Below are 24,685 nucleotides of genomic sequence, written 5' to 3' on the forward strand. Positions count from 1 at the left end.
ATCTGGATGTTCGCATCAAAGAATAAAACAGCTTTTGTTAGTAACGATCCTCTAATTTATAATCAGCACACAAATTGATATACAGTGTATCTGAGTGACGTAAAAAAAAGACATTGTTTTTTTCCATATGCACTTTGCCGTTCATATTGTGCAGGGGTATGAGTAGCTTCTATTTTTAAGTTTTGTATTAAGAAGAATATAACAAGCCTAAAAACAATGCATTTTCTGTTTGTTTGCTTGTTTATTTGCTTGTTTTGCTAGTGGAACTCATCAGATTTGCATGGCACATGCACAATTTGATAAAAGCGTAGGTGTGACTGAAAATTCGTCTTCCATTTGTATGCATATATTTTGCCATGCATATAGTACATGAGTATAGGAGTGGCGGCCATTTTGGATTGAAAATAAGCTTAAAATACTAAATGTACCTCTTCAAATGAAGAATTTCTTGCAAGTGCAAGTAGAATTACTCAAGGAACAAAAATTTTTAAAAATTTGATGGAATAATTGGTCATAAAATTGACATAACTTTGATTATCATGGCCAAATTAGCATATCTGGCGGCCATTTTGGATTTTTGCATTTTGCCGAAAATGCTCAAGGTTACGCGAGTGGCATCAATCGGATTTGGAATCAGCACCCTCGAATTGACAAGAAACCATCAAAAAACATTGTATATATCAAAAAACAAGGTTGGGTGCACTTTCTATGGAGCCTAGCCTGGACTAGATGTACTGTGCTTGTCTATAGCACATGTGATGTGAGGAGTTGGGTGATGAGCCATTGATCCCGTGCTGGTTGTCTTGTTTTGAGCAGAGCTATGTTATACTAGTACGACATCGGTGTTCACAACGCCCCATGACTTAGGTAGAGCCACTTTAATAGTCAGATCAGAGGGTAATCATTAGCTTACTGTGAGTATTTCATTTATCACTGCAACAACGTTCACATTGTTCCGTTGTGCAAATATTTCTTCAACAAATATTTGCTAGGCTCGAAGCTCAGTCCCACAAACTGTAAATTTTGTGTGTACATTTTGGTGTGCTCCGCTTCGCGTTCTTGTGCAGGTGTTCTTGTTCTGAATTTAATAAACGAAAACAGTCAGTGGTGCAAATACGATGTAACGTACACATGTCGATCATGTAAAAGAGAAAAAAGAAGAGGAAGAAATGAAATGGGTGTTTAAAGTGTTTTTCTTTTAACGTTAGGTGTAAAAAAAAATAGTGTGTACAACTTCAATCAAGCAAGAACGAAGGATCGCCGCACGCTAGAGTCTACAATAATGTAGATCTATTGTATGCGATCCGACCCTTAAACTGAAAATGTGACGTCACAGTCTTGCCAGTTTCCAGTTGTATGACTGGGTCTTAGCGCCAGTCATAGAAAGACATAGAGATTTGACATGTTAAACTACGACCAGTCGTGGGCTTTTAATTCAGCCAATCAAGATACAGTAACTGTGCACTGCGTGCGCTTTGTGTTGTACTCGTACCATTGGTAAAATGTACTGAAGACAGAACAGTCGTAAGCCTACTCGTAAGGTCAGGTCGTATACATTCTAGTGTGCATTGGCAGGTCATATGACTGGGTCTTATTATGGTCTTTAGGTTGTATAGTCGTGAGTTGTATAGTGTGCAGTGGGCTTTACTTAAGGCACACAGTGTCACAGATGAAAATTTTATAAAATATGACTGCATTCTAATTCTTCTGTTGACTGTTGTCAGTGTTGATGCAAATCAGATCTGGGGCGGATCAGGAATTCCTAAAGGTACAATCACACATAGCCGGTTTACATGGCAGTTCACGGTGGTTCGGCAAATCGCCGTGCTCCGCCAAAGACCGTGTTCACACCGTACACAAACCCTGGTCATCCGTCACTCATCTGCCATAAACCCCGAGAACCGCGGAGAACCGCCAGAAAAATTAAACATGTTTAATTTTTCGTGGCGGTCTTGGCGGTTCAAAATGGACCGTGTTCAAAACGCCATCCACCGTGTAAAGAACGGCTCCTCAGTGTTTCCACTGCAAAATCGGTGATGATACCGTGTCAACACAGCCGTAACTTTTCATACCAAAACAAATGTAAAAATTAAAAGAGAATAATGCCTCCGGCGACACTTCGTGGCTGAGCAATGAAAAAAATGGGGAAAACTGCAAAGATGAACCCATAATACTAGATCGGGTAAATATTGTATTGAATGCTAAAGTTTCATTACTTTTTTTATTTTAACACAGCGTAAAACAGAAATTTTGATATTCAAAGTTGGTAGGTTTGTTGAATAGTAGCCTACGTCAGTTACTTTAAAAGGCGTGTGCATAATTTTGTTAAAGCTTGATAGCTTAAAAGATGGCCAGCTACGTGAACCTGTAAGTTATATGCACAGAAGACTTATGTAAATATGTTGGATTCTGCTTTCGCGATTATGTATGCCTCTTTGTAAGACTACGTGTTGATACAGACATGTTAAACTTAATTAAGAGAGTAAAGGGAAAAGCGATGTTGAAACTTGAAGAAAAAACCAACACCATTATCATGTTACGTGAGCCTATAAATAAACAGGAAACTATGTAGATATACTGTTTTCTTCTTTGATATGTATGTCTTTTTATTGACTGTTGTTAGATATATGTGAAAACTTCAAAATTAAGAAAGGGAAAAAAAGAGATGTTGAAACAAGCAAGTACTTCTACATCACTTAATATAACATATAAACCTGTAAATGAACAGGAAATTTGTGAACTATGTTGGATTCTGCTTTGACATGTATGTCTTTTAATAACAGTTCATACAGATATTTCAAAAGTTAAAAGAGAGAGAGGAAAAAAAAGCATGCTGAAACTTGAAGACAATTGCTATTGCATCACTTATGTCCATCTGTAAATACACAGGGTGTTTAAACGTTTCGCAATTTCTTTTGAAATTCTCTTTTTGTACCTAACAAAGCAATACCTCCTTGTTGTATTAAACCCATTGAAGACGAGTGAGAGGGCTCTGATTGCATCCAACTACAAGGGCTTGGTATGGACTCCTCCACCTTTCGGGGAGATCTGTGTTACTACCGCGCCAATCCGCGTTAGCGCCGTGTTCAAAACGTGTTGAGAACGTAGTCACATCGCGTTTAAGTGCTTTCCGCCATCGTTGGGACATGGTTCACGGCGGTTTGAGAACTGTCATGAACCGTCATCTAAACCGGCGATGTGTAATCACCCCTCTAAAGGGGTGAGGGGCACAAAAATATTTCTGGTGCTATTTTCGGGTTGAATTTCATTTTTTCTTCTTTATTTTTTTTGTTTTAACCCGTTGGATGGGCTGATTTTGCTATGAAAATGCATTTCCCATAGACATCTGCACGAGTATACTCAGGACTCATCCTCCGAGCTCAAGATTGATGCATGAGCCTAGAGGGATGTGTAATAGTTAGACATACATTGTACATATAGACGGGTCTATTGTACATTAGTCATTGCTGATTGTGTTCATACAGTCTACACTGTCGTGTAGTGTATAATTTATGACGACGAGACTGTTACTGGTCCTGTGTCTCAAGTCTGGAATTCCACACCTCAGGTGTACACAGTACAGTTATCTGCTTAACACTGTCCACTCTGTAGATCTCTGCACATTCTGTACATAAGCAATAAAAATTTGCCATTCTCTACAACCCAAGCCTAAACCACACAAAGTATTCAGGAAATTCCAATGAATGCAGCATGTGTCTGAACCACAGAAATTTTTTAATCTAGGCACTAAATTTGGTGCATCCAAATGTCTTTGAAGAGGATAACCCAGTTCTGCTACATGACACACCTCCATTGACCATATCTGAAATATTTCCCAACTTGCACAGTGTTAAGACTATGATGCATGTTGGAACTGTTCTATTGTACTTGCAGTGCAAGGATTTTTAAAGGCTATAAATGTACCAGGTACAACTTCAGTACTTAAATGTATTATGATGAAAAAAAGACTGTAGTGTTTAGAAAAAAAGAATGGAATACAAAAACACACATAGTATATTATATCATCTGTATTTTGCAAGTTGTGCTGCAATGACACTCAGGATTCTATGTATATCAGGTCCAGACGACCCCTTTGGTGTTTGCAGTGGGAAACATCATGGTATTCCACACAAGGCGTTGCATGGCGTCATTTTGCCAAAGAGTGACTCGGCTCTACCAGCCATCCTTTGTTCTGCCAGAGGGTGCCAAGATTACTGACTTGAAATGCAAGAGTCATCGAGTAAGTCCAGTATTTCCTACTTTACTACACTACATCATTATGTCAGTTTGTTCAGCGTCTAACGACACTGAAGTAGATACTTAAGTACAAAAATTTTGATTAAACTTACATTCCTCTATTTACCTGTTCCTCCCGCAATCCACTAAGAGCCTTCAATGCCCCCAAATGAGATTCTGTTTGCCTGTCGACAAGGAATGGACAGGTTAAAATTCCTCCTGTGTGAAAGCAGTCAAGCAGTATGTTTCCCCTTGCTACAAACAACTGCATGTACCATCAAACAGATGCAAAATATCAAGCGGACATAAAGTAGTGTGCACTATGGGCTTGCACACTCTTGTTTTATACTAAAAGGGCACCTGAATGGAGTCGGCAAAAGTCAAGCTAGTGTAGTAGTGTGCTCAACCTTGATGGCTATCTTCATACGAGTTTTAAGTATCAAAGAGATAAATCTGTTTTGTTTTTGTTTTTTAAATTGTGCACTTCTGAATGCAAAATTGTCCGTTTGTCCCCATATTTCTATTGGACATGGAGCTATCTCTCATCTGTCTGATATTTTCTTGTGTGTGAAGTTAATGTTAGAGAATGGCCTGATCAGACAAGCAGGAAATGGGACCTTTCACCTCTTACCTCTGGCCCTGAGGTCACTGGAGAAGTTGAGTAAAGTCATTGACAAGGAAATGCTTTTAGCTGGTGGTCAGAAGATAGCCATGCCTGGGATGACCCCAGCAAGTTTGTGGAAAACTTCAGGAAGGTTGGTGAAGAATAGATGAATCTTGGTTAAATGCTTTATATAATAGGGCTAAATGTTTTTGTTAAGAGAGATTTCAGATATATATGTTCAATGCTTTCGATATCTGTACAGTGAAGAACTCGGCTGTGTAAAATTGTACCACCTTTTTGTAGAATAGTGTGATTAGGTATATCTTAGAGTCCCCTTTTCATTGCTCTTTACACACTCTTCACTTTCAACTCTAATAACGTTTAAAAGGATGATGCTACTGCTTTGAAAGTTGGTATTATTCATGGACAGAATGTGTTGATATAGCATGATCAATTTCAGCTTTATCTGATAATCTCTTCATTGTTGTTACTATGAAGTTTTACATCCCTGTTTTTTGCCCCATTCATTGCATGGCCCTGTAAGATTAAGTGCTCGAGTAGACCCTGTGCATGTACAATTTTCAGAGCCTCTTTTCTCAGTCCACACTTTTCCTGAGTGTGTGCTTTCTTTTCAATAATTAGATCCCCTAAAATGAAATAGGAGAGTCCATTTCATTTGAGTTATATATCATTTCAAAGCTTAAATTTCAGAATCTGTTCTGAGCTACATTGTAGAAATCCATGTCTGGCGACTTCTTTGTTGGTTTTGTGATGCAGGGTCACATTATATACACTGCATATGGTCCATGGTGTGAAATTTTAAGAAGAAAAAGAATGATTAGGTCTGCACATTGGAATAGATTTTACACTAGAAAGGTGCATATTATATGCAGATGATCGTGTCTACCAAATATAAGCTGAATTGCATGGTGTTACAAATAGCATGTACATGTGTAGAGTGCCCCTAAGAAAAGGGGGGGGGGGGGACATCTGCTAACCTTAAGAAACTAACAGTGCAGTAGACAATTCACACAGTGATTGCAAAATATCATGCATTGTAACAGATATTGGTCAAATTTTGTGTCTTTTCACTTGGATTTGGATATACACAGTCGACGTGTATTGCCGACAGGTTTGAACAGACAATCATTTTATGAAGACATACTGACTATGTCACTATTGTAGCTTGTAGTAATAACGCATTGTCCTATTCTTACCAAACCTTGTGCCAGACAGATACCCAGAGTATGGCCCTGAGCTCCTTACACTTCGAGACAGACATGGAGTGGAATACTGTCTGGGACCTGTAAGTTTCTTGATCTCAAATAGCTTCTAAGAAAGGGGGAAGATTGAAGAGAAGAGAGAGAAAGATTATCATACTGGTTCTACATTTGTACATACTTTATATAGGTCCTACAGTACTTGCATGCGTAGGTGTAGTCTTCATAGGTGCTGTTTTTATGATTTTCTACTAGCCCTCGTACTGAAAAAAAGAAGAAGATACTGATAATGTGGTCAATTGGACAATGTTTCTTATGAACTCTAGCCAGATTGTCATGGAATGAAGTTTAATGGCAAAAAGTGAACTAGGCAGCTGAACTTGCTTGAAGCATTGTTTAGAAGGCATCTATATACAGTGCACTCCCATTATAACGAACACGGTTATAACGAAATTCTGGTTACAACAAACTAACAATTCAGGCTATAACATTATCTGCTCTATGTATTTTTATTGTTTATCTGTTCAGTGATAATGAAATTTTGATATAACGAAAGAAAACTGCCGGTCCCGAGGACTTCGTTATAACGGGAGTCCACTGTATCACATCAGAATGCACTGTATTTTGGACGCCCATTGATGGTTTAATGTGGAGTTGCTCAAATACTGTATAACTGAATGATTCACCTACCCAGCACTGAGAAGAGATTTGTCCCAATTCTCCCTGTTTGTTTTCAGTCACAATGGACACATGCAAACAAACAAGCGAGAAGATTGGATTCACTTTATTATAGATCAGAAGTCTTATTTAGTAGCGACATATATCATAGAAATACAAATGTAAATGCTTTCATTATGAATACCTATATGTAAGTGCTCACTGAACAGATGATATACTGTATACCAATCCTTTGTACTCTTCAACAATTGTTGGAAAAAATGATTGCAAACTCTGTGGTGTTAATACTATTGTAGCTGTGGCCGTAAATGCAGAAGTTGATGATAGTGAAATGAATGATGCCATGAGCTTACAATGTATACTGTGTTGTTATTATGCTAGGCTATGTGAAGACATCTTACATGTGGATACCTTTCATTTCAGACACACGAAGAGGCTGTGACAGAAATCATAGGGGCGGAGAAGTTACTTTCACACAGACACCTTCCCATCAAGCTTTACCAGGTACTACAAAATCTACACTTTTTTCTTTTTTTAACACACAAAAAAATGTTAATAAGATCCAGTCGTACTACTAGGAATGAGAACACTGATTTGAAAAAGATGTTTAGAGAGTAACAACAAAGAGAAACAATGGAAAATGAAAATGGAAGCAATTCTCGCTATCGCCAATGATGTAAAAAAACTCCTGCGCACGCTAAAGAGCTCTGTCACAGGTGCACTGTGGGATTCCTCGGTCCATTGTTCGCTTCCGGTTGTCTAACGCGAGTCGCAGTTCCCATACGATTTAATGGAGTTCTTTGTCTGCTTTTCCATTGTTAGCCCTTTTTTTCTTGGCTATAATTCAGCTTAAGAGAGTTGAAAGTGGCTAAGCTTTACTGATTTGCGGTTACTAGAGTCATGGTTCACTAATGCAAGGCTTCAATGTGCTGGTCACATGATGGAAAGCGAAGAAATCTTCAACAAAAAATACCTCTTCATAAAGACAGAGCATGTTGTAAGTGCATGTGCAGCCAAAACCGGGGCTAGTTTGCCACCCGAGCTATCCCATACTGTAAAAGTGGAAATTTTCGCAGAGTTGACATTTTCGCGCATTTCGCGCAACCAGAAACTAGCGCGAAAATAAAAGCACACGAATATTTTTGCTTGCCATATCCTCCTGTGCGTGATGTCTTGATTCCGCGGAATTAAAAACACGCGAAACTCTTCTTACCCGGCGAAGCGCGAAAGATTAGTCGCGCGAAAATATCCACTTTTACAGTAATACATCTAAAACGCTGCTCTGCGCACGGCACCTACATATTGGCGATACCCTCAATTGTTTTATTGCTGTTAGCCTTGTAGCTTAAAGTCGCTGGGCGAGATAAGAATTGGGAGAGTGTGAATAACCTGCATACATTCCAGTGATCCTCCTTGATTTTATCCGATTCCATTAGTGTTTCTAATTTTGCTCACAATTCATAACGATGTGATTATTTCTCTTTGTTTTTGTTTTTCATTCTCTGTTTGAAGTGCACTTCTAAGACCCTGGCAAAAGAGCCCACTTCTTTGGACTGACTCAAACTGCTTAATACGTAACATGTCCTGACCATTTCTGGTAATCTCAGCCTTATCATTTAGGACTGGTATTGCATCTTTGTTTTGTTCTGTTTTACTTTATTAGTGTGTTTATTTTATTCATTTATTATTGTGTTTTTTTTAGTGTGCTGTATACAAGAAGTGAAGTGGTATAAATATGTGTATGAGTGTGTGAGCTGTGGCTCTTCTGTTGAACACAAGGCCCGAGTATAGAAAGCAGAGTAAATGGCCTTTGTACAAAACTTTTGTGAAGTATATTTGTTCTAGTGAAGTGTTCTTATCAGAATGTTCAGCAGCTACTCACATCTCCTTCTTCTTCCATATAGTACAGTCCACTGTAGGTGTATCCACATACTAGTGTGTTGGCAGGCATGGTGCAGATCCCCAGGGCCATTAAAATGTCTTTTAAAAATATCTTCAACTCTTTTTTTTCTTCTTTTCCTTTCTGTCAGATCACTAACAAATTTCGAGATGAGAGGAGGCCAAGGTTTGGTTTGCTGAGAGGCCGGGAGTTTCTCATGAAAGGTGAGATGAGAACAGCTGGTGACCTTACTATCATTGTATTCCACAAGACTTGATGTAAGCTGCAGTACCATGGGTTTTGTTATTAAATTGCCCAGGGAGAATGCCATTGCAGACAAGCATTGCAGTGGCCCTTCAAGAATGTGAACAAATTGCTTGCCGCCCTCATGCTCACATGTTCACTGTTGAATTACAAAATGAGTCATCGAATAGAATCCTGTTTTTACCAATTAGAAAGAATCATTTTTTTAGTAGTTCTGAGATTGCCACTGTGCCATTGTCCCAAGTTCAGACGTTAATGTTGATTGCATTTATTGTTCCTTTATATTTCGTGTATTCCACATGTTTAATTATATTTTTTTAAATACTTCCACTTATTCCAGATATGTATACCTTTGATGCAAGTCTTGAAGCTGCGAGTCAGACATATTCCATCATGTGTCAGGCTTACAGGAATATATTCAAACAACTTGGATTGCAAGTCATACAAGGTAAAGAAGACATATCATGCTCGCTTATAAAAACAGGCGCCTACGTGTACATTGCAGTTATTTTTAACTGAGTAAATTTGGGCAAACATTCTTTACCCACACTACAGTCACCTATAGCTTTATGAGAATTGTATTCAATACTCCATGAAAATGAAGCCAGCTGAGTAAAGAGGATGCTCTGTTGATTTTGATTGATTTTTTGTTAATGATTCATTGAGCTTTTGGTTTTGAAATATGTAGATTGCTTTTTCACACCTGCCTGTTAACAGCATGATGATATTGCAGTTGTATGATTGAAGACCTAAAAAAAACCAGAAAAAACACCTTTTTGTGTGCCAATGCAATTAGCAGTAACTTTCCAAGCTTTTTCAGATGCATTCAGTGATCCATCTCAATGTGGCCTATTGTAGTTGTGAAGTCTTAGCAACAAGTCCACTCAGGTGTTGAAATATGCCTCGGCCTAGCAAGGAGGTCAGCTTGACCCATAATAGGGATTAGGAGGATTTTGTATTTCTGTTCATTGACAATTATTTTCCAGACATCTGTTCTAATTGGCAAAAAAAAAAAAAAAAAGCATGCAAGCATGCATGCCTATCTGTGAAGAAGGCACTTTGAAGGCGAGTCCCGAATACTCAGGCAAATGGGAAATGTGTTTTAGAGCAAAATCAGCCCATCTTTGATGGTTTAAAGGGGCATTCCAGACGATTTTCATAATTTCACATTATGTAGTGGGCAATTCCACGGTATATAGGACACGGGTGCCAAAAATTCGAAATGATATTTGTTTCAAACACCATACATTTTCAGACAATACTTGAGTTGAAGTTTTAAGAATCATTATGTTTTTCAATAAAAGTGGCCATTTTGATTTTCAAAATGGCTGCCAAAATATGCCTATAACTCAGTGGTAAAAAGAGTGTATTGTCACATAAGTTACTCTCTGTATATCCTAACTTAAACAACAATCTTTTATATGTATGCAGTTACCAGAGAAGTCTTTTACCACATGATAGAAAAAAAAGCTGGTTGTTTAAAAGAATTTGATAAAAACTTTTAATTAGTTTGACAATGATGGATGTAACGTCAGTTACCAAAAAGAAGGAATTTTTAACTTTATTCATTAAAGAAAGTGAGCTGTATGATGTAACTTAGGATTTCTAATGTATGCCCATATGCCTCCCTTCTAATACCAGAAATAAGGATACTTGGCATACTGGAGAGTCAAAATGAACACTTCAAAATGTGTAACGTCGGTTACCGAAATGTCATACACCAGTATTCAACGTCAGTTACCATGACAGTAATTATAACTGAGGCAAAATTTTTGACTTTAGGCCATTTCAGTAAATCTGGGAAGTCAAAGGTTATCAACAAAGAGCAGCAATCCCTTTGATAGGGAATGATGTCATCACCATGGTACAGATGTATGTCCATGGATACATTTTTTTTTTCATTTTATTATTTTTTAAAAATTTATTCATTTAAATCATAATTATCTTCTCTTTTTGGCTTGAGCTTTTGATTTTCGATTCAACACAAGTTTTAAAAGGTTAAATCATCTGGAAGTTTAAGTTTACCACATGCAATATATGCACTCAAATTACTACAATACATTCACAGTCCTACGGGATGATAAAGCTACCAAAGTTTGTAGGCCTAATCAATGATGTGGTTGCATGGTAACCACTTTTTCTATAAAAAAAAAAAGCTTGTGTACAGCTGTATACCAACAGTTTTATAATCTTTACTAATGATTGCTTTTGCTAGCTTTTATCTTTTTTTTCTGAAGCTTAGTGAAGTTTCCACCTCAAGGCAAATGCACAAACAGGTACATTTCTTCGCTTGCACTCAAACGTGTGGTTTAGTTAATATGGCACATCTTGTATTATAAAGGCATGTACTGTCATTACTGTTTGAAACTTAACACTGATGTTGCTCAAAGTGAGAGGTGATTCGAGGGTTAAAAAAAATTGTTCATATTTTTTTATTACTTTTCATTCATGCAGGGAGATTTTGTAATACATGATAATTATGAAGAGGAAGATTTGTTTATATTGCTCTTAGAATTCTTTCATTGCAAAGTCCTATTTCTTGGTATCTGGTATGTATTTGCAAGCCTTGATATACCAGTGAAAAGGAAAAGAAAAACAGTTATATTACTTCAAGCAAAGAATAAACCAATAATGCTCTTTTGACCAAAAAAGCATTTGATGTTTCTTCTTCACAGAAAAGAATTAAAAGTGCAACATTTTTCATCTAAATCAATTGATGATGGAGATCATTTTTTTTTTCTTATTTGTGGCCCTGACAATGACTTGCAGGAGAAGGAGTAAAATAAAGAATTTATAGAAGTAGAAATATACCACAGTAGAATTCATAAATATCCATACAATTTATGAGTTGATATTTTTTTTTGTTTTTTCCCCATGACCTGATATTTTGGGTTTTTTTTCCGCACACTAAGATATCTGTGTTTTGTGTAGTACTGCAGGGTATTGTAGGTGGGGCACTCTCCGTTCATTAAAAAAAAAAAAAAAAACACCCTTAGTTATGTTAATATATTTATACTTGGAACTGCTGAATCTAAATGACTCTGTGTAATCATAACAGTTGAATAAGCATTCAATCTTAAGACAAATGTCAGGAAATATCCTCTGGTGCATTTACATTAGTTCTGCCCAACTGTGCTATGGCATATGGGAGGGGGGGGGGGGGGGGGGCTTGCCCCCTAAGGGCCCCACCCCATTGGTGTCTTTATATTTTGTTTTAATTTGTTGCTAAGTAATTGCCTGGGATTGTTATTGGCATACTGCAGCAGTTATAACCTGTTAAATAAATTAATTCTCTGTAAACCCCATAGCAAAAGTATGTGTAACGTCAGTTACGTAACGTCAGTTACTGACATGTTTACCTTTAAGTTTTTATAGAACACAAAGAAAATGGACTAATGTTTCATTTCTTTCGTGTATTTGTAATTGATGAACCAAGGTATGATCCCATATCAAACATATCACTCTGAAAGGTCAGAATTATAGAATATCACAAAACTATTCCCAATCATGATTTTGCATGTGTGAACCCTATGGCAAATGTAAGCGTAACGTCAGTTACCGTCATGCCTTCACTAAAATTGGCATGGTGCTAAAAGGAAATATCTAAAGTGCACATTATTTTGCACACCTGTTCCTAAGAACCTAGGTGTATTGCCATATGAAACACATGAAGGCTAGAAGTCGGGGACATGAGATATTTCCATTTAAATCTACACCATAATTTCCCATGTCCTTTTTCCGTAACGTCAGTTACCGACGCATTTTCACTTGCTTTGTGATAAGAAATGCAGTTTGAGAGAAAAACTTTCGACGTATTTCTTCATTCTCATGAACTCATTCATCAATGCTAATTACAAGCCCCAGCTGCTTTCATTCACAAAACTACAACGTAAACAATTTCATGAAAATCCTTACGCGTAACGTCAGTTACCGTGGAATTGCCCAGTACATAAATCAACAGCTCCATGTATATATTTGTCTGAAACAAATTACACCGAGCAAGGATGATGACATAGGAGGTTCACATATTTCAGAAATGTAGCAGTGTAATTCCATTACAATACCGCTTGCTTGCAAGTTCACCTGTGTATAATCTGTGCATGCCTTCTTTTTTAGCATTAACTTTCCAAGCTTTTTCAGATGTATTCAGTGTCTGTTCTGCTTCCTTGAGCCCCAACTCATGCATTCTTATGGTCACCCTGTCATGTCATCATCCTTATTCATCGCAGTTTGTTATAGATTTTGAAAATATTCTTATTCTTCATCCCAATCATCATAAATTCTGAAACTCTGTCCTCAGTATGACGAACTAATTTATAGTTGTTCAAATGTAAAGATCTGAAAATCATCTGGAGGTCTCCTGTAAGGTTAACAAAATAAGTGAATGCCACAGAATCAAGTGCATAATCTGTCTGAAGGTGATTGACTAGCCCTCCTGCCTAATGTTCCATGCAGCTGTTGGTGCTACAGGGGCAATAGGGGGCTCATCCTCGCACGAGTTCCACCTGCTGTCAGAGATGGGGGAGGATCTTGTCTATCACTGCACCAAGTGTGGCTATGCAGCCAACCAGGAAACAGTTGGTAAGAGGCCATCCCAAGAGTTGCTCCACACATCAGGTTTTATACACCATTGCAGGCAAGGGCAGCGTTAGAGACATTGATTTACCTTTAAACCTGTTGAAGACGAATCTCGAGTATACTCAGGCAGGTATCTGTGGGAATTGCATGTTATAGCATAATCAGCTCTCGTCCTCAAGGGATTAGAGGTGCTGCAAGTACTTAGATGCGTACCTGTCTGTATTACATGTACTAAAGAACCTCATCAGCAGGTGTGTGGACCTTGGACATTGGACTTTCTGATTCTGGACTGAAAAAAAAAAGTACTTAAAAGTGTGTGTTTGAGTTGGTCTGTCTTATCTGTCTGTATATATGTCTGTCTGTCTGTCTGTCTGTCTGCGTCTAAGAAGCACACTGCAAAACTAGTCTAATCCTAGCCAACTCTGCCCTTCTTTCTGGTTGCCCCTTCCTCACAGCTTAGTGGGTGTAAAGCTCACCAAATTGATACGAATAGTCTGTGCCAAAAGTTTTGACCATCACAATGATTATTTTAGCAAACATGTTGCAGCTGCCCCTTCAAATCTTTAGCATAGTGTGCAGTGCTAGATACATGCAGTTTTACCAGGAATTGAAAACATTAACCTTTCTATATGTATGCAGACTGACAACAATATTCATGCAGGCTACTTATTATGTAAACATGTAGACATAGTATAATTGCATTGCCTTCATGAAACTAGTAAGAATTCAAAATACCGTATTCATCAATCAAGCTACCATGAAGGAAGAAAAGTGAAGCAACTAGACTACGTGTAAAAGCAAACCTTGTTTTCTACAATGATTGGTTGGATTGTACCCTTTTGGGGCTAATCTTGTTTTCTACAAAAGTAAAATTTTCATGCGAATACAATTGTATTCGAATATGATGTGGGGTGAACAGGCAATTGCTGTTTGTGGAACCACCAGGGAGAGGTCTTTGTCCATACCGACATACTGTGATCCAGAATCTAGACTGTCGACAGTGCCGGAAGTGCACTATGGTGCTGCTCATAACTCCAATTGTGCTTGCATTGCATATCTTGAATATAGTATGTAATGACACAATATTTTATCTGTTTCATTATTTTGTTCATTCCCTGTGCCCTCTGTTAAATCCAACAGATGGAGAGCCCTCCTGTCCAAAGGACCTTCAGCCCTCGGAGTGCTGCTTGTCCCTGAAACATGGGATAGAGGTGGGCCACGCCTTTCTGCTTGGCACCAAGTACTCCAAGGTTTTCAAGGCAACCTTTGTTGATTCAGATAGCCGTGCAAAGTAAGTGGAGGGTTGGTCTCATTGGTAATCTGGCATTTGATATCTCATCATATTTATATCTCCAGGCTTTCACTGTTGTGATAGGCTAGATGTTGTGGTATGTCAGTCATCAGGTCCAGGCAATTATGTGATCATTTCAGATAAATTTCAGAGCGGATACAGAAGGTCAGCGTCAAGGAAGGAATTCTAAATTTCATAATACTGTAAAAGTGGATATTTTTGTGTGACTGATTTTTCACGCTCTGCTGGGTTAGAATAGTTTCGCTTGTTTTTAATTCCGCAGAATCCAGACATCAAATACTGGAACAGATTATGGTAAGCAGAAATATTCGTGTGCTTTTATTTTCATGCCGGGTTTGGATTGCGCGAAATGCACGATAATTTCAACACCTCGAAAATGTCCACTTTTACAGTACAGTGCACTCCCGTTGCAACGAACACGGTTATAACGAAATTTTGTTATAATGAAGTAGAACTTCTGGTCCCAAAATTATCGGCATTAAAGTTTATGGTACGAAATTCGCTTATAACGAACACAGTTATGGCGAAATTTTCGTTATAACGAAGTCTTTTCCGAGCCCCACTGACAAAGAAAAACAAAAGAAATGTGCTTCGTTATAACGAAATGCGGATCGCTTTCGAAAATACGTAGCGGAACAAGCATTTTTATAGCATCTCTGCATGGGAGAACGCTTCACATCACCGCGTGTTTGTTCCATGTGTCACGCACAGTTTTAAATTATGTAATATTTAAACGAAATTAAAAAGGTACCATCCCATTTCACATTGCTTTCCAGTGTACGATGAGTATTCAACAAACAGAATATAATAGACCTACACTGTACTATGCGTGGTTTCCTTGTTTTTGTTCGGTTATAACGAAATTTCGATATAATGAAAGAATACTGCTGGTCCCGAGCATTTCGTTATAACGGGAGTGCACTGTAGCTGGTAATTAGGTTGTAATCATGGCTAAGGTATATATTTTAGAAGGGGCCACCAATGACCCTGACCCCCCTCCTCTCCATCAACCCGCAGTACCCCACCCCCTACAAAGAATTGTTAAGGCAGGCCCTGACATGTATATACAGTTGTGCAGACTCTATTTTTTGTGCATATGCATGTAGCGGTTGTGACTGGGTGCATGCGGGGGCATAACTCAAGCTGTGCTGCATCAATTGCATCGAGTGATGTATCATTGCAGAGCACCAACTCGGCTATATATTGCACAAAACAGCATTGATCTTTTTATGGAGTTGGAAGGACTTACTTAGAGATATAGAATTAGTTGTACAGTGATGTTTATCAGTGGGGTATCTTGTCATTGCTAAAACAAACTCCCTGTCCGGTGGAATAATTTAACGAATATGAATCCATTTTAAAACTGCAAATGTAGGTCATTTTTTAGAAAGTAGATTTTCCTTGTGCAGATGGATGGTAAAAGGTTTTGCCGCAGATAGCTGTGTTCACATTGCTTTTCCGTAGGTTAACAGAGATGGGTTGCTATGGACTGGGAGTGACCCGCATCCTGGCAGCAGCAATTGAAGTCCTCTCCTCAGAGAGTGAAATCAGGTGGCCACAAGTTATGGCCCCTTACCAAGTCTGTATTGTTTCTGCCAAGGTAGGACCATTATCTCAATGTTCATAAATCACATATTACTTTGGTGTGTTAGGCACTGTGCATCCATATTCTTTGCTCTCATAAGCCACATCACATAATTTTCAACTGTATTCATTCATGGAATAATAACGATAATAAGTGTAACAATTGTTCGTCATGTCTAGTAGTTTTGAGGGTAGATATAGACAACACTTCCGTGTTTCTCAGTACTTTACTTGTAGAGCCAGTACAAGATGGTAAGTTAAAAAAAAAAAAAAAATGATATCAAGAGTAATATAATGTATTTGATGGCCTGATAAAAAGTTGATCACAGAAAGTCTATATCTTACATGAGAATCAAGAAATAAACAATTTGAGCAAAAGTAATGGATCTCAAGAAACATCTTACTACTGTAGAAAAGGACATCTAGTTTGTGTTGTCTTTCTACTGCCATAGGAGATGATAAAGGGTTGTCATGTTTTCTAAACTCAGTGGCCTGAATTCACAAAGGGGGTTTACATTTAGACCATGGACTCAAATAAGTGTGGAATAGGGATACCTCTGACATTCGTTACTGGACGTCTTTTGGCATACGCAATCTGTCAAATGTATTAAAATGCAGAAGAAAAAAAATTGCATAAACCATGGTTTAAATTCAACCCACCTTTGTGAATTCGGGCATTATATATTACACAATGTCATATTTTCTCCAACTATACTTCACATGCCTCTGTTTATAATCACAACCTTTTTAGGCATTGCATCAAAATCAGGATCCTGCAGGATCCTGCAAGGTATGATTTTGATGCAACGCCTTAGCTCATCTGAACTGAATGACTCAAGTGAGCTACAGTGCACTCTGGTTTAGATAACAAACACAGTTACTGTATAATGGAAATTCCAATTTAACACATCAAAGTTAATATTCAGGCTGCAACATTATTTGCACTATTTTTTTCATTGTTCATTTGTTCAGTTAAAGGGACGCAGTCCTCACGAAATTAAAAAAAATATGTTGTTGTTGGTACCTCCAATGAACTTCTTTCATCAAAAACAAACTTTCAAATCACCAAATAAGCTCGTACATTTCGGTTAAAAAAGTGTGACTCTGCAAATGAGCAAGTCTTGGCGGAGAGTCATACGTCATCGATGCACAACTCTTTCCAGCGGTGTTCTGCTCGTCATCCCTAGTTATTTATAAATACATGTTTACTATTTATTCTTATATTAATTGTATATATAAATAAGCTTGAAATATTTTGTTTGAAATAATAAAACCACATATTGTCACATTTTATGAAAAAATCAGATATGATCATTTTGAACACTTAAATTGGTTTTCTGAGGCACGGCTGTCAACTTGAGAGTAGGGCATCAATGACGTTGCACCTTTTGGCAGGCTCTTACACGATCGCTTGCAGGAATATTTTTTAAAAATTGCATACGGAGACAATTTTTTATGTCCACGCGTATAAATTGGTGAAAGGTTATATTTTTTACTCTTCTTAATTATCAGTACAGTGAAAATCTCAGGACTGCTTCCCTTTAAAACAAAATTTCTGTATAACAAAAGAAAACTGCCAGTCCTGAGGACTTTGTTATAAAGGGAGTCCGCTGTATTGTGATTGTTCCGGCATGCGTCGTGCATTTTCTGTCGTGCATAAACTCTTCACATTTGCATCCTTTGGAAGACTGCTGGCTAGACTTCAACCCTTGCTGTGCTTTACATTGACCAGTTGATACACATGCTTCAGTGCTTTCTTTGCTGCCAGTTGGTACAGATGTCTGGAAACTATTACAAATGGATGGAGATTACCTATTCCCTTTATCCTTGTTATGTTATGGCCTCCCTTTTGGACTGAGGCACATTGCTACACCACAAATATTGGGCTTGCTACCTTGCTACCTACAACTATAGGTCAAGTACGGATGGATTGCTGAGTGCTGATGAAAAAGCTTGGAAAATTAAATAAGCCCCTGGGTTTATAAAAGGGTTAAAAAAACTAGGCAGGAATTATGAATGTGGGAGGGGGCTCATAGTACGTTGTAGTCCCTAACCATTATGATGGCAGTGCCCCCAGAGGCCCCTGGGATGAGGTACAAATATCCAAATTAGCTAATTTTCATGATTTCTCACATGTTCATCTTCTTAAAAATGTGTGGTTGGATTTTGACTACCCTTTGCAGGAATCACTGATTGGGGAGGGAATCATAGTTTGTACAAATGGTGGTGGTGCCCCATAGAGGGGTATGTACATGTAGGTTTGAGAGAAGATTAATATCCTGTTGGGTTGATTCTTTTTTTATATTTTTCCATTTACAGGAAGGGGGTAAGGAGGATGCCGCTATTCCATTGGCTGAGGAGCTGTGTGCTGACATTAGTTCCCACATACCCCACTTATCATCTGAACTGCTATTGGATGACAGAGGTCACATGACTATAGGCAGACGACTGAAGGATGCGCATCGGCTGGGATACCCCTTTATTGTAGTTGTTGGGAAAAAGGTTTGCTCTTCAAGAAAGAATGGGTTGATGTTCTTCACAGTACAGTTGTACATTGAACCAATATTTAAGCCACAAGCCTGAAAGCTTGTGCATGAAATTGTGTTTAGGATTGCTCCCTATGTGTCAATGTTCTATGCTCTACACAGCTAAGGGCTGAGTTTGCGTTGCTGTACATTTTATGTTAATATGTGGGAAGTAGAAATCACTGTTAACCCATTGAGGATGAGTCCCGAGTATACTCAGGCAGGTGTCTATGGGAAATGCATGTTGTACATGTAGCAATATCGGTCCATCCTCAATGGGTTAAATACACTCTCCTATTCCAAGTATTCTGTCTCAAGCATGAATGGGATTTGAAACACATTCTAAATTCCATCACAAGAATACCCTTTTCCTTGCTTTTTTGCTTAGATATGTCCCCACCTTTGTACACTGTACCAAGAACACCATCCTACATTAAGCCTTTCAGCAAGTGCAAAGATTTGGCCATTTGAGTGATAAAAGAAAAAAGTGAATGTGGATTAGTGATGCAAGAATTGCCAGAGTTCATATGTTACCTAACTCTTCTCATGCTTTGTGAGCAGTTGGGCACACTTCAACTGGTGTGACCATACATAGAGATTATAGAATGCCTCTAGAGATCCTTCTTGTATCATAATGACCTTGATGCTTGAACAGCTACATTGTTAAACCTGAGGGGATAAGTACAAGTTTATCTGATACATTGTAGTAGTGTGTGTGTGTGTGTGTGTGTGGGGGGGGGGGGGTTGATAGGGGAGGGAGATGGGTAAAATAATGCTGATAAAGAGGGGGGGGGGGATAAACTGGACTACTAGCACACAATGGTCTTTACATTGCACTAGCACACAATGGTCTTTACCTTGCACAAGCAAGGGTCTAAATCAGCCTTTGCAGACCAGGAATTAATTGCACTCAACCAAGAAAGGTATTTTTGGAGTACATCAAGGAAAAAGCACTAGTTGTAGCAACTTCATGCAAAACTCTCAATGTCTCCAAAATTCATAAAAGATTGCAATTTATGAGGGCATGATACATGACTAAACAGTTTAGTGTACACAAAAACTATGCATGGTGATTTGGAATTAAGATGTTGACAAGTCATTCTAGAAGTATGTCTTTAAAAGGCAGACCAGACTCTCGAGAAGCAGGGCCAATATACAGCTGTAATTACATTCTAGTTACCGTGAAGTAAAAATTCAGGTCTCCAAATTATCATCTACACCTGTGTATTTATCTTGATGATACTTTACTGTTCATGGCTATAACAAAGTTTCTGCATAGCAAAAGAAACCTGCTGGTCCCAATGATTCCATTTTAATGGGAGTTGCCTGTACTAGTAATTTGACATTTCATACTTTGAGTTTGCATTCTGTCACCACTTACTTTCTGTACTTTCAGATATGATTTTGAATAACTTACTTTTGCCTTCATACATTTGATGTCAGCTTTCATTGTTTTGTTTATTATTTTTCCTTCCCTAGGCATTGGATGCTGATCCCAGATATGAACTGGTTGACCTTCAGTCAGGCAGCACAGAGTTCCTGTCAAAGTCAGATCTCATTCAGAAGATGGAGGCAATCCCCCTGTTATGACAGTGCCAGAACTTGGAGCCAAAGTTTCTACATATATCCAATAGGGGAAAAAGTGTATTGTGCAGAGGATATAGTCTGGCTTTGTCCTTGATGAAAAGACTGAAGAATCAACATTAGAGAGTTTTATGAATGCAGTTAACTCTGTTTAAGTCGAATCTCTTGGGACTGAAGAAAAAACTTTGACTTAACAGAAAAGAGGACTTATGCAGGATGAAAAAAAAAAAACAAAGAAAAAAGAGAAAATAAAGGAATAGGCCCTGGAAAAGTGATCACCATTCATAGGCGATGTTCAACTTCTGCGACTTTGATTTATGCAGAGTCCACTGATGTTTTCTACCCTTTAATGTGTCTTGTACACAAATTGGCACATTAGCTGATGGGGATTTGTTCTCCAATCAGTTTAATAATGTTGTGAGCCAACTGACTGTGGGATCATGGGATATTTTGCCCCTTGTATATCACGATGGCCTTCCCGTCTAGAAGAATGGCATTGTAACACCTATAGTTAATTTGACTGAATATCTATTCAATCAAAGATTTATGGGTACAGTACCAACAAACTGGCTAGGTATAGTAAAGGGTTACAAGCAGAATGTTTGAGATCAGTATTAAACCCACCATTTCCGGCCAATGCTATAGGCATAAGTCAATTATGGCTATTCAAGTGATGTAGTGAATGATATGGAAATGGTTCAGTATTGGTAAGAGATAGAAAGCTGTCATTCATTATTACCTGCATCCAACTAATACATTGTGGCCGAGTCACATGTAGAAAAGGAATGTGTATTGAGCTCAAGTGTGACCATAATCATCATCATCATCATCATCATGTGCATTACACCACATTTTATACCTTATGATCATCAGTATGAGGCACAGCAACAGTTGACAAAACTCTCTACAGGATTGTCTGTAGACCTTGTTATTCGTTCTTTCATGCTCATGAATAAAAGACAGTGGTGCCCCAATGCCTCATGCAATAAGCTCATCATGAAATCCTGAAATGACTTCCTTGAGTATTTTTCTTCCTTGTCATAATCATCATAGAGAAGTCCCCATGTCAAATATGCACAGAGATGTATTCCTTATCTTTTCAATTTGTTAAATACCTGCTATAGTGGAACTATGCATTTGCCACCTCTTTTAGAATAGAATCTAGAGATCTTTGTTGATATGGTAACTGGCATTTGGAAACTGGAAAGGAAACATGATGAATTTTCCACAAAGAGTTTGAAATGCCATAGAGGGGCTTGAGCCTTCTTGAAATAACATATTTATCCTTGAGAATAGAATATTCTGTATGCTGGTAATTCCGACTGTAAGAGTTACATATGTACATTATTCTTCTTATACTACAGTGTATAATTGGATTGGTTAGTGAGAGTTCCTGGATAATGCAAATCTCCAACTTGATGATTTCTGGGTAGCCATTTGGCAACATTACTATGCAAGGAAAGAGCAGGTTTTTGTACACTATGTAGCTCATACACGCAGTGTGTACAAAGTTAAAACAGGCTGCTCCCCTAAATCACATTTCCATATACATGTACAATGTACATGTACAGTGTATGGTGCAAATTATTAAAAGTTATCAAAAGAAACATTTTACTTCCTGGGTATATAAAAAACAAACAAACAAACTTGGCACTAAAGCAGGTCGAGGGAAAGACCCGATCATTTGTATGTTTGGCTCGTTGAGGACGGACTGATTTTGCTACAACTCGCATTTCCCATAGGCACCTGCCCGAGTACACTCTGGACTCATCCTCGGTGGGTTAATATCTCACATGATACATGTACAATATTAAGATGAAATGAGTAAATGATGGATGCGGGAACACATAACGAGCTCTCCAGTTGTTATTGCTTGTCTTGCATGGATATCAAACATGTTGACTGTAAGGACTTTGATCGCCAAAAGTGTCAAAATAGGATTGCCAGTAGGCCCTATGTCTAATTTTGTATTGCATTTAATCAGCATCATTACTTGATGCATATACAACTTTGTACATGTATTCTGCATAGATGAGATCTCCATGACCTTAGATTGTATGTTGTGGACATCACTGGGTCAACATGTCATATTGAATTTTGTAGAGGCCTTATTTCTTTTCTTTTGGAACATTGCATTAATCCCACACAGGTTGGCAATCCTGAAAACAGAGATATAAAGCTACCAGATGTAGAACTTGGGGTCACACAGATTTAAGAGGAAATCCAAGATTTCTGATTGGCCATCAGTAAAGTCTCTCATAAATTTTGACATAAAATCATATGGCCTTTGTAAACTTATCAAAGTACACCGTTGTACATGACAATTCTTGTGTATAACAAAATTGGGGAAAGGGAGGTCAACTCAAGTGCTATACTCAATTTTTTTTTCATGTTTGTGTGTGTGTGTGTGTGTGTGTGTGTCAGAATGTATATTCCAATTTTGGAGGGGAGAGCTTGAGTTTACTGAACTTTCATGCAATGGTACATCAGTTTACCATTAAATACATTTTGTAGAATTGACATGTGTACCCAACTCACATTTTGCTATATACAGTTGTATTTTGATTATACACTGTATTATATGTGTGTATGTGTAGTAGTAGCAGTAGTAGTCAGTGGCAGATCGTTGTGGGAGGCGTGCACCCCCTTTATTTATTTTTTTTTTTTCATATATAACAGCATATATTGCTTAACATATTTTACGTGATTTCATTAAAGTAAACCAAAACCCAAAGAGCAATGTGGATTGAGTGAAAGCAGCAACATTAGTAGAACGCATCAATGAAAGTTTGAGGAAGATCAGACAATTGATGTAAAAGTTATTAATTTTTAAAGTTTTTGTGTTGGACCCCTGGATGAGGGGACTACTTGAGTTTATAACATGTGTAGACAACAATTATAGAGGAAGTATAAAGAAAATTTATGCTTTCACTTTTCTAGCATAATGAAAGAGCACTTGACTAACGGCTTTTGGAAAGCAGGGGGAATAATTACACTGTACTACCCTTAACATAATTTGTCAGTATCAAGTTGATGGAATGTGTAGTTTTCATGAAAAACGATTTTTTTTTTGGTTTTTTTTTTTTGTGGAATTCCCTAGTAGTCTCCTCATCCAGGGTTCCAACAACAAAACTTTAAAAATTTGGAACTTTTGAACCGATTGTCTGATTTTTCTCAAACTTTCACTGATGTGTTCTACTAATGTTATTGCTTTCACTCAATCCACATTTCTCTTTGGGTTTTGATTTCCTTTAATAAACTACCCGTAGTAGCTTTCTGGGACAATTGTGTATTGAGCGTTTTCTTCTATTTCTCTTGTATTCTACATTAATATTGATGTTCTGTGTTCAATTCTATTTGATCATTATCAAGTTCATCTTTCTTTAATGAACTACGTGTATGTTACTCAAGTGTTTCCATTTGCAAACTAAATCCCCCAATGTCACCTGTCCTGGTGATTGCTCTCTAAAAAAAAAATCGAGTGAAAATATTATCTCTTAAAGGAGTGAATACAAAAAAAAAGAGTGAAATTAGAATGAAATTGGAGTGAATTTTGAGTGAAAATGTTCATTTTCACTCGTTTTAGAGTGACGTCAGGGATCACTCCAAAATCTTCGAGTGATCCCTGAGGTCACTCCAGAATGAGTGAAAATGAACATTTTCACTCAAAATTCACTCCAATTTCACTCTAATTTCACTCTTTTTTGTATTCACTCCTTTAAGAGCGAATATTTTCACTCGATTTTTTTAGAGAGTACGGCAAAAGAAACAGGGTATGTGCAGAGAAGCCTTTCAGTTTATCTTTACAATGACAACAATTCCAGAATATGTGATCTCTGAAAACAGTGTCATGGCAAATGTACAGGAATTCCAGCCCAAATGCTGACTTTCCTGGAAGTATAGTACAAATCTTGGGTGGCCATTGCATTTTGAGGAATATGAACACTTAAGGAGCCAGATCATTGAGAACTCCTTTTTGAGAACAAATAGAAAAATGGAAAGAATATACATCGTATATTTATCCCTAACTATTTTCAACAACATACACAAAAGGAATAATAAATCAATGAATAAATAAATGGATAAATAAATATATCAATCATTCAATCAATATGTAAATGGATGATAATGATACTACATTGTACAACTAATAATAATAATTATTATTTTTATCATAAGTATTATTATTATTATTATTATCATCATCATCATCATTATCAT

The 24,685-nt window shown here is 37.7% G+C and overlaps 1 protein-coding gene across 2 annotated transcripts; it reads left to right on the forward strand.

Annotated features, from left to right (window-relative positions):
• Window positions 1-800: 800 nt before the first annotated feature.
• LOC139717417 (probable proline--tRNA ligase, mitochondrial) lies at window positions 801-21,333 on the forward strand. Of its 2 annotated transcripts, none has more exons than XM_071628917.1 (12): window positions 801-867; window positions 4,079-4,240; window positions 4,810-4,991; window positions 6,077-6,146; window positions 7,162-7,242; window positions 8,769-8,841; window positions 9,222-9,329; window positions 13,337-13,462; window positions 14,600-14,750; window positions 16,236-16,371; window positions 18,675-18,857; window positions 20,360-21,333. In XM_071628917.1, the coding sequence occupies exons 2-12, from the start codon at window positions 4,118-4,120 to the stop codon at window positions 20,468-20,470; spliced, it is 1,344 nt and encodes a 447-aa protein (XP_071485018.1). In that variant the 5' UTR covers window positions 801-867; window positions 4,079-4,117; the 3' UTR covers window positions 20,471-21,333. The 2 variants fall into 2 exon arrangements, with proteins under 2 accessions (XP_071485018.1, XP_071485017.1); XM_071628916.1 differs by having other exon boundaries at window positions 803-914.
• Window positions 21,334-24,685: the final 3,352 nt, after the last annotated feature.

This window comes from Diadema antillarum, unplaced genomic scaffold (genome assembly GCF_040938485.1).
Source record: "Diadema antillarum isolate AM-2024a unplaced genomic scaffold, OU_Dant_1.0 scf00000075, whole genome shotgun sequence".
NCBI lineage: Eukaryota > Metazoa > Echinodermata > Echinoidea > Diadematoida > Diadematidae > Diadema > Diadema antillarum.

What these genes read in the sequence shown, in the direction of transcription:
- LOC139717417 (XM_071628917.1), top strand. Translation starts at nt 4,118, where the DNA reads ATGGTATTCCACACAAGGCGTTGCATGGCGTCATTTTGCCAAAGAGTG. An exon ending in TGGAATACTGTCTGGGACCT is followed by an intron (nt 6,147 to 7,161) that starts GTAAGTTTCTTG and finishes CTTTCATTTCAG; the next exon opens with ACACACGAAGAGGCTGTGAC. An exon ending in TTCCCATCAAGCTTTACCAG is followed by an intron (nt 7,243 to 8,768) that starts GTACTACAAAAT and finishes CCTTTCTGTCAG; the next exon opens with ATCACTAACAAATTTCGAGA.